The sequence below is a fragment of the Oryctolagus cuniculus genome, chromosome 4 (genome assembly GCF_964237555.1).
Source record: "Oryctolagus cuniculus chromosome 4, mOryCun1.1, whole genome shotgun sequence".
In the NCBI taxonomy this organism is placed as follows: Eukaryota; Metazoa; Chordata; class Mammalia; order Lagomorpha; family Leporidae; genus Oryctolagus; species Oryctolagus cuniculus.
This window is the reverse complement of record NC_091435.1, coordinates 78203979-78214959: the sequence shown is the minus strand read 5'-3', so window position 1 is coordinate 78214959 and position 10981 is coordinate 78203979. Positions and strand designations below refer to the sequence as shown.

The 10981-nt window shown below is 41.2% G+C and overlaps 1 protein-coding gene and 1 non-coding gene across 3 annotated transcripts in view; both read right to left on the bottom strand.

Moving 5' to 3' along the window:
* Positions 1 to 5642: 5642 nt before the first annotated feature.
* On the bottom strand, positions 5643 to 5749 carry LOC127483033 (U6 spliceosomal RNA). The gene has a single exon (XR_007909007.2). It is a non-coding gene; the product is annotated as a U6 spliceosomal RNA (small nuclear RNA).
* Positions 5750 to 6537: 788 nt separating this feature from the next.
* Positions 6538 to 10981, bottom strand: part of SLC15A2 (solute carrier family 15 member 2) — a 40500-nt gene continuing 36056 nt past the window's right edge. Inside the window, exons 19-21 of one of the 2 annotated variants that reach the window (XM_017346648.3) lie at positions 10097 to 10243; positions 9067 to 9171; positions 6538 to 8730 (exon numbers count right to left, since the gene is read on the bottom strand). In XM_017346648.3, coding sequence (XP_017202137.1) covers positions 8554 to 8730; positions 9067 to 9171; positions 10097 to 10243 — 429 coding nt within the window. In that variant the 3' untranslated portion in view covers positions 6538 to 8553. 2 annotated transcript variants of the gene reach the window in all.

Genomic DNA, 10981 nt, shown 5'->3' with positions numbered 1-10981 from the left:
TTCCACAACACTACCAACATGTGTTCCCCCACCAACTTACATAACTTCCAGTTGGAGTGTCCTACATGGCCCAATTGATTCTTTGCTGCTGTCTCAATTCTAATTATTGAGAGATTCTGGTGAGTTCTGCTCAGAACATTGTCAACCCTTGGTTCAATCTCCAAGAATGGCAGGGTCACTTAATACCTTACTCTTTTCCAGGCTGTGGCTGGAGAATTTCTCTAAGAGAAATACTTGGGTAGGGAGGATCCTGTGAATTTCAAAGACATATTAGATATGGTCTTTGTCTTTAGGGAATTTAACACCACAGGCTCAGAGTTTGCTGTGCTTAATTATTAGAATTCTGGCTCCTGTTGAGTTTCTATAACCGAATGTTGCAGTGACTACACATGGAAGTTTATAATCATAAAGTCCTAACTTACTGAAGATATGAACTTCCCTACTTATTAAACTTAATATAGTGGATTATAGTATTATGGAGTAGTTGCTATATTTCGGATGTTCCACACTCTACAAAACAGGTTATTATCACCCTTTGACCCAATGCTCAGAGAAATTACAAAAGTTTGTAAAAGGCCCCACAGTAGTGAGCAGATTAGAGATTCAAACTGGACAAAGATTCAGACTGGAGCCTGCTATTCTACAGTCCATTCTCTTTCCAGTCATGAAGGACTCAAAGCTGCCTCCCTAGCCAGAACAATAAGGAATGTACAGTTACTTCAGGGAAGTTAAGGTGGACTAAATCCACCTCTTCAGGAGGGCTTAGTGTCTCAGAGAAGGCACTGGAGCAATGGAGAAAGCAGGCATGTGATAGATGGATGGCGCTGACTTTGCTAGTCACAGCCTAGCCTGGGAATGAGGCTGTGTGTTGCTTTGCAAGTGAAACATTGCAACACAATCCATATGCTACTGTACAGGCCTTCTGATTTCCCAGGAACCAAAAAGACTTAATAAACCTTCCCTTGCTGCTATGGTGAATATTAATGTCACTTTCAGTGAGGCTAATCATGTTGTATTGGGTTTTTGAAAAGTAAACGTTTTATTTCAAAAACAATCCACTGTAGTAGGAGAATAACCAATACAAAATGAGCTCGTACAGATTTTGTTTATAATGCACCTTTAACAATATCTCAAAAATTCTGGTTCTGGCTAAGACGCAGTATCTCATTCCTTCCTAGCCCTACTTACAACTAGACAATCATGGACAACAACACCACAAACATAGGAAGATCTGAAAGATGGGGAGGAGGTAGGCTGTCCAGGGATTTCAGGATTTGAGGAATGACATGGTTATAAATTCCCTGGGTGGTTTTCTTGTTGTAGTTTGTTTTGTTTTGTTTTCCTCCTACATATCACAGATACCGTTATGGAGAAGATTGCAACTAAGAGATTCTATCAGATGCAGCCAAAAAATTCCACCATTTATATTCTTAGAAATCTTTTATATCTTTGCTCTGGGATGCAATTAAGTTGCCTGGAAACAGTTTGATCTTTTTGGACCTTGTGTGTGTGATTTGTTCTAGGTCGGTGTTCAGTCCAGGGCTCTACCCAAGGTCCTGTAAATTGTTAATTCTTTCCAATCTAACTTGTAGAAAAGTACACTATTCTCTGCCCAGTCGGAATCCTAGGTACTGTCCCTTTGTGTCCTTCCAAATAGCTACTTCATTGGCTTGAGGGCGTTCCCTCATGTGCTGCACTCAGTGTTCTGAAAACTCAAGACCCACCTCCTACAGACCTCCGAGATTCTCTCTTTGCGCAGGCCTCCTCACTCTGATGCTCTTGTCCAGTGAATTCCAGCTGCGTTCATCTTCTTGGACTCCTGACCTCAGGGTGTTCTGTAGGATAATTCAGACACACCTATTTTCTTCATGGCTTATTCCTCTCTTAAGGGAGTAAGCAAAAGCAGGTGGATGGCTCATTTCATTGGTTTCTCATCTCAGAGTTTACTGATCTTTGTTGCCTGGTATCTGTCCTTAAAACCATGGTTTCACATACTTTGCCTGTTTTTCTTTTTTTGTGCCAAAGAGGATGATAATTCAGTCCCTGTTCTTCCATCTTAACCAGAAGTTGAAGTGTCTGCTTACTTTTGAAAATACATTCTTAGACCTGTCCTATCTGAATCAATTAATACTTCTGGAGTAAAAGTCATAGTTGTTAAACTCATTAAAAAAAAAATAAACCTAGTGAAGACAGCTAAACATGATTTAAAATATTTTTTTTAAGGGAAAGGGTTTATTGGGGGAAAACCCAGCAGACCGGAGGGAAGGGGTGAAGAGGGAACAAAGAGAGAGAAAGAAGTATAACAGAGAGTAGAGAGAGAGAGGAGAGGAGCTGGCGAGGAGAGAAGAGAGAGACAAGAGAAGAGAGAGTAAGCAGGAGAGAAGAGAGAGAGAAGAGAGAGCAAGAGTAAAATAGTTTTAAAACATAAAAAATAGGGGCTGGCAGTGTGGCATAGCTGGTAAAGCCATCCCCTGCAATGCTGGTATCCCATATGGGCACCAGTTTGAGTCCCAGTGACTCCATTTCAGATCTAGCTCTCTGCTATGGTTTGAGAAAGCAATGAAAGATGGTTCAAGTCCTTGGGCCCCTGCACCCACATGGTAGACCCAGAAGAAACTCCCTGGCTCCTGGCTTTGGATTGGCGCATCTCTGGCCATCTGGCCATCTGGCCGTCTTTATTTATTTGAAAGGCAGAGTGATGGACAAGGAGAGACAGAGAGAGAAAGAGAGAGATCTTCACTCACTGATTCACTCCCCAAATGGCAATAACAGCCAGGCTGTTGGCAGGAGCCAGGAACTCTACCTGGGGTTTCCCATGTGGGTGGCAGGGGCTCAAGTACTTGGGCCCTTTTTCTGTGCTTCTCCAGGTGCATTAGCCAGGATCTGGATCAGAAGTAGAGTAGCTGGGCTTGAACTAGTCTAGTATGGGAGGCTTAATCCTCTGTGCCACAACACCAGCCTTGGTTTTAAGAGTTTTTGACAAATGTGTTGCATTATTGACATTTTGGGCTAGATGGCTTTTTGTAATGGGAGAAAAGGTTGCTCTATCCATGACTGGCTGATTAGATGCATCCCAGGCCTCTACCCACCAGATGCCAGTAGCATCCTCAGTTGTGACCATCAAAAAAGTCTTCAGACATTGCAAAATCATCCTAAGCTGAGAACTACTGCCATATTCCACAACCCCAGTGCCATATATTAACAGTTCCATCAGCTTAAATATTTTTCTGTGCCTGTCCATTGTGATCAACAACTTCCCTCTCTCCAAACCCTGGCAACTGCTAATCTGTTTTCATCCTTACAAGTTTTGTCTTTCCCAGAATGTCAGATGTATGGAAACATACAATATGTAGCCTTGAATACATATTTCTTCATTTATTTAGACTTTTTATTTCATCACTCTTTTGAGGTTCACAGTGTATAAATCATGCATATTTATTAGATGTACACCTAAGTGTGTTTGTCCTTGAGGAACTGTAAATGGTATTGTATTCTTAGTTGTAAATTTAATTTTAATTTCCTTGTTTTTAAATATATATGCAATTGAATTTTGTACTTTTACCCTGTATCTTGAGACGTTTCTGAACTCATTTATTAGTTCTAGGGGTTTATTTTTGTACATTTCTTAAGATTTTCTACATATTGTAGGCAATTCTGTCTTTTGTAAACACATAGTTTAATTTCTGATCTGTATGCCTTTCATTTTCTGTTTGTCTTACCACATTTATTAAAGAAAAATCACTCTGAAACTTGTTAAAATAGTCAGAAAGACTTTTTTTAGGATTATTGCAAAGGCATCAAGGCTCTCGCAGTACAGGATAGAGACGAGATTCTGAATATAACAAAGACAGCTGGGATTTGTAGCCAACGAGCACAGTGAGGTTGGCCAGTGAATGGAAGGTTACTATAGGGAGACATCAATAGCATGGGGGATTCCTGCCAAACTGGCTGAAAGGGCTTTGTGGAAGGCAAGTGTTTAAGGGTGGGGGTTTCTCTCCAAACTGACCTAGCAGAAATCTTGCTAAAACTAGGCTGGGTATGCTGAAGAGAGGCCATGGGTAAAATGAAGCTCAGGAGTTTTTCTAAAGTTTGGGTAAGGAGAGAGTATGTGTCACGCAGCTAGAATTTGCAGTAGTGACAGTGGACATTCCTGTCTTCACTCTTGACCTGAGTGAAAAGGCACTGGCTCTTTCAACATTAAGTTCATAGTCAGCTGTAGGTATTCTGTAGATGCCCTTTATTGGAGGAAATTCTCTTCCATTCCTATTTTACTGAAAGGTTTTTTTTGTTTTTGTTTTTAAATCATGAATGGGTATTGAATCTTGGCAAATGATTTTTCCATACCAATTGGTATGATTATGATTATTGTGACTTTTTTTTCTTTGGCTGTTAATATTATATATTTAGCCCATGGATTTTTTTAACATAATTTTGACATGTTAGAGTTTATATATGCCATTTTATTTTCTGTGTGTTCTCTTTTTTTATTTTCGGCCTTACTGTGTGTTATTTGTACACTTTTTAGAATTCCATATTGATTTTTCTAGTGTGTTTGAGTGTGTCTCTTTGTATGGCTTTTTTTTTCTAGGTTGCTCCAAATATTGAATCACACAAAAACACGCACATGCACTGAGATACCTCTTGCAGAATATATGTGTTTATCTAAAAATTATAATAGAACATTGTAGTACCTTTAAAAGTTGAGAAATTGATGTCAGCTAATCAAACTTCAGTAGGAAGATCTCCTAATATTTAGGACTGTCCCCCAAATCAAGAGATGCGTGAACTGACTGCAAGGTCGAAATATTTTAGACTACCAGAATTTATCCTCTCAAAGGAGCTGCTGTGAGGACAGAACAATGAGGGAATGCTAAATGTTTTACATTAGGGAGGCCAGTCAATGATCAAGCATAATAAATAGGCTGTTCCACATCCAACCCAGCTCCCCGCTAATGCCTAGGAAAAGCAGTGGGAGATGGCCCAAGTGTTTTTGGTCCTTGTCACCCACGTGGAGGACCCAGAAGAAGTTCCCACACACATGCCATTCATTCGTTTAACTGTTGGAAAAACAAAGGTGTATGATAAAATATACTACACTGGTTTTCTTTAAAATTGTTGAGGCTTTAGTCACCATTTACAATCAGTCCTCAGTATCTACAGAGGATTGGTTCCAGGACCTGCCTTGGACACCAAAATCCTCAGATGTTCAAGTCTCTTATGTAAAATGATGTAATTTTTTTTAAAGATTGATTTATTTATTTGAAAGGCAGAGTTACAGAGAGGCAGAGGCAGAGAGAGAGAAGTCTTCCATCCATTTGTTCACTTTCCAGATGGCCGCAACACCTGGAGCTGTGCCAATCTGAAGCTGGGAGCCAGGATCTTCTTCCAGGTCTCCCATGTGGGTGCAGGGGCCCAAGGACTTGGGTCATTTCTACTGATTTCCCAGGCCAAAGCAGAGAGTGGGATCGAAAATGGAGCAGCCAGGACTCGAACCAGCACCCATAAGGGATGCTGGCACTGCAAACCAGGGCTTTAACCCACCACAGCGCTGGCCTCAAAATGGTATAGTTTTTGCAAATAACCTATGCATATATCCTTTTTTTTTTTAGTATGACCATTTATTGGTGACAAACACTAAGTCTAAAAATATGGAATGCTTCATGAATTAGCATGTCATCCTTGTGCAGGGGCCATGCTAATCTTCTCTGTATCGTTCCAATTTTAGTATATGTGCTGCTGAAGCGAGCACGCATAAATCCTTCTTATACTTTACATCTTCTCTAGATTATGTCTAAGACTGAATATAATGTAAATTCCAGGCGAATAGTTGTTAGACTGTATTGTTTAAGGAATAATGGGAACCAAAAAAAAGTACATGTTCAGTACAGGTACAATTTTTAAGAAATATTTTCTATCAGCACTTGGTTGAACAGAGCCTGTGGGTAAGGAGAGCCCAGTGTGTTGGAATACAAGCCTACACTGTGACGGTGTCTCCAGAAACATCTAATGCTACCTTATGCTGCATTAACAGAGGTGTATTGTTCGGAGAAAGATAGATGCTAGTTCTTCTGGTTGTGGAATGCTGTATTAGGCTTCAGGTAACACATATTAAGTTATCTTAATCTTATTTGGTATATCTCAGCTTCAGCGTATTTTTTAGCAGTGGGAAACCAGGATGGTGAAAGAAGAGAAGCATGCTTCGTGAGGAATCGTGACAGGTACTAAGAATTTGTAGCTCGATGAGTACTTAATGACTGGGGAAGAGGCGTGAAAGCTCTTTCTAAATAGCTGAGAGTCCGACACATGAAAAGGCGAGTTGTGCTTTTTCTTGATGGCTTTAGAAGAAAAAAATCAATGGTAAGACGTTTCAAAGAGGAAACTCTTAGTTCAGCATAAGGAAGAATTGCTTAACAATGTTTCCTACACCCATGTTCTGCAGAACACAGAGCCATGTTATTTTAACCAAAATGCCTGTCTTTGCTGTAGGATCTCTCAGAGCCTTTAATAGACAAATGTTAAGAAGAGGATGCAGTATGCTTCATTTTCCAAACTTATTTGCCCATAGATAGTTTTATTTGCAGAACAGTGTTAACAAATCTTGAAAACAATATTCATAGAACAGCTTGGGTTAGATCTGCTTAAAAGTAAACAGGCTTTGTTCTAAAGAAGTAGGGTCTGGTTCACATGAAGATGTCTGGGGAAACTTGGGTGTTTCTGCCATCTCTGAACTTCTGACACGTTGGTGATTAAAGCTAAAGTGTACAAAGGCTGGGGAGCAAGAGCCAATTCTCTTGTTATATTAACAATGTGAGACCCAACACTGTCCTAGATGAGAACGGAGTAAAATCAACAGAAGTAAGACTGTCTACGGTGGTACAGAACTCTTCCCCCCAGCAACACACTGCACAGTCATGATATGCCCAAGTCTGTCTTCCGATTCATTCATTTTGTGCAAGGCAATGTTTTTCAACTTTTCTTCATGACCACATACACAAATAAAAAGCCCTCATGCTCTACCTTCCCCTCCCCCTGCCACACCCACAAACACAGATTTTGACAGGATTTCTCATTCAAGATCATGCCCTCTTGCAGAGTATCACTATTTTAGAACCTGAAAATTGAACATTAACCTTTAAAAAGGATTTATTTATTTACTTGGAAGACAAAGTGACAGAGAGAGAAGGAGAGTTAGAGAAAAATCTTTTATCTTCTGGTTCACTCCCCAAATGGCTGCAATAGATAGGGCTGGGCCAGGCCAAAGTCAGGAGCCAGGAATTCCAACCAGATCTCCCATGTGGGTAGCAGGGGACCAAGTATTTGGGCTGTTATTTGCTGCTTCACCAGGCACATTAACAGGAAGCTGGATGGGAAGTGGAGGAGCCAGACTCAAACTGGCACTCCAATAAGGGATGCAGGCATCCTAAGAGGCAGCTTAACTCACTGTGCCTCAACATCTACAATATAACCTTTTTAAAATAAACAGGGAATTTCCAAGACTAAGGAAGAAATGGCATTTTAAAATTATGGGGAAATTAAACAAGGAAATTTTATCTAAATGAAACCTCTACTTTGAGGTTAAATGGAATAATTTAAAAAGGAAGTTGGACTTAGGCAAACAAGTTTTTAAAGATTTGCTGCCATAAGCAAGAGAAATATACAATAAGAAAAAGCTGACAAGCTATAGTGAAAGGGCAAGGTTGCAAAATTACAGCTAGTGTATACAGCTGTCCACAGAAAGACCCAGTACAGGGTTGAAACAAAGGAGTTCCTCAGAGGAATGTGCACTACAGGAGAATGAATGGTTTATCAGGATTTCTACAATTTTATCTGTCCCTGTTCCACTGAACTATGTTTGCGATCTTTCAGCTGGTTTCCAGGATCTATCGGCACTGAGAAATGAGTGTTTGGAGGAGTAGATACGATACTGTCATAGTCACAAATATATATCATTTCCTCTGGCTTAATAAAATGTCATTCTGTTAACTCCTACCATCTAAGGTCTTATCAAACTTGGATGGCTGATAGGTTGGCCTCTAGACCAGATCATGCCATACATACCATTTTGAGGTCTTTATGCATAGCACAATTAAATAGCTTATAAAGAAATTAGATAAAAAAAAAGAAACTGAAATACTGCTTCTCCATTACTCTGCAATTTTGCCTCTAAATCAGTACCTCCAACAGCAGGGTCAGTTCTCAATGGCAGGCGCCTGTAAAGGAATCACCCATAACTTCACATACCTGCAGAGGTTGAGCTCCATTATACATTTGCATTTTAATGGCCATATGGAGACAGCAGGCCAACTCCAGCAACACTTCACAAGGTTTACTGAGTTCTCTAATAGATGGACAAACAGAATCCCCTGCTTGTATAAATTTGTACTGGAAAATCTAGTCCTGGAAATACCTCTATCATAGAAGAAACATGAAAGATCAGCTCAGAAATGATGCTATGTTTCTTGCCTAATCCAATAGCAGAAAAATATGCTTGGAGACTGGTGATGGTTGAGACCGGGGTCGAGAACTGGGGTCAGGGCAGAGTCCTGGGAGTCATCAGAGCTTTGTCTTCTTGGTCTCTAAGTTGATCATGTTCCCTTGCATATGGGGGATCTGCTTATCTTCTGGCCCCTGAATATCTTCTGACTTTATGGGAATATAGTAGTAGCCCATGATGGAGAAGATCAGGCAGACCACCAGGAGGAGGCAGGAAAACAAAACAAATTCAGCCCACTGCAAGAAGAAATAAATATAAGGAAAAAAATACAGAGAAACCTGAAATCAAAGAAAGCTTTACAGGGTGAGGACTGGGGAGCAAATTGGGATCACCAGTTCAGGCTGCCTTTTCTGGGAGAACACTGGGTTCACAGCCTTCTTACATAGCTGTATGACGGTCAGTGTTGCTATCTACATATGTCTACTCTCCTGGCAAAATCTGTGTATCTAACCCATCTCATGTCACAGCACTGAGTGGGGGATATAGGAAGCAGAGAGATGGGAAAATGGGAGAAGAGGAAGTTGGAGGGAAAACAGGGTCAACATCCATCCCTTCTTCCATCAGTTCCATACCTGTACCAGACCACTGAACTGTGCCACAACAAGCACGATGATGTTCCCAATTGCAACTGTCAACAGCCACGCTGCCTGGAGTACAGATTTCATGCTAGAGGGAGCCTGGTGAGGATACAAGTTTGTAAGTCAACAAACTAACTATACCGCCCTGGTGCCCCGTGTATGTAGCCAGGAAACTTCTCCCACTTGAGCTTCCAGATTCGAACTTCCCCTACTAAGTTTAGCTCTCATATAGATTCAGGGGATGGTAAGAATAAAAGAAACTCTTAATTGTTTGTATGAATACACTACATCACATAATCTTTATTGTAACCCTAAAAGATAAGTTCTATTAGCATCCTTATTTTAGGCATTAAAAATAGCACTAGAGGCCAGCGCCGCGGCTCACTAGGCTAATCCTCCGCATAGCGGCGCCGGCACACCGGGTTCTAGTCCCGGTCGGGGCGCCGGATTCTGTCCCAGTTGCCCCTCTTCCAGGCCAGCTCTCTGCTGTGGCCAGGGAGTGCAGTGGAGGATGGCCCAGGTGCTTGGGCCCTGCACCCCATGGGAGACCAGGAAAAGCACCTGGCTCCTGGCTCCTGCCATCGGATCAGCGTGGTGCGCCGGCCGCAGCGCGCCAGCCACGGCGGCCATTGGAGGGTGAACCAACGGCAAAGGAAGACCTTTCTCTCTGTCTCTCTCTCTCTCTCACTGTCCACTCTGCCTGTCAAAAAAAATAAATAAATAAATAAATAAATAAAAATAAATAAATAAATAAATAAAAATAGCACTAGAGACACAGTTCACTTGATCAAGTTTACACAGGAAGTCAAGCAGCCAAAATTGAACGTGGGCAATCTGAACAGCATAGACCCTTATGCTGCAAGGTCTTGATCCTGAGAGTCAAGATGATTGTTCAGATAATGAGGAACCCAAGGTCAGGAGGGATGGAGGTTTTGATCAGTATCATGTACCTATTTAAAGTGGTGCCATGATTAAAACTCATCATTCTTCAAGCGTTATCTCCATTCCACTTGCAAACACTTACCTGTGAATAAGAAAATTCAAGTCCTGTGACAGAGAACATGACCTCCCCAGCTGTTACCAGGGCATACTGTGGCAGTTGCCATGCAATGGAAACTTTGTTGGCTGGAATGTCTTCCATCTTCCAGGCCTGAAGTCCCTGCTTGGTGCTCTTAGAAAGAGGAAACCAGTTTGTCAGTGATCTCAAGTAAACACTCCCAACTACAGCATTCTACAATCTTATATCTGTGCTGCCTTTTTATTTTCATACTTCTGCTACCTATAAGAGATTGAACATTTCTATACAATTCCAGCTTTTTGAGATTTCCTTTGGTAACATGACACTTGTTTGCCTGGTTCCAGGCAGTCAGATATCACTATTGACAGAATCCTTCAATGGCAGAATATATGGATATTGCAGTTTGGGTTTCTACAGTTTGATTTATTGGGCATTTTTATCCTGAACATTTTAATTAATGAATAAATTGATTTTTATTTATTTGAAAGACAGAGAGGATGGAGAGACAGAGATCTACCATCCAGGGGATCACTCTCAAATGCCTGCAATAGCTTGGGTGGGACCAGGCCAAAGCCAGAAGTCTGGGGAAGACCATTTGGAGCTGCAGTTAAGGCACAGCTTGGGACACCTGCACCCCTAATCAGAATGTCTGGGTTTGAGTCCTGGCCCTGCTGTCCATTCTAGTTTCCTGCTAATGTGTACCCCGGCAGGGCAGCAGGAAATTGTGTTCCTGCCACCCATATGGAAGATCCAATTGAGTTCTGGATTCCTGGCTTTTGACTAGCCCAGCCTTGGCTGTTGTGGGCATTTAGAGAGTGAATCAGTGGATGAATGACTTCTTTTTCTCTTTGCCTTTCAAATAAATGAAATTAATAAATAAAATCTTTTTTT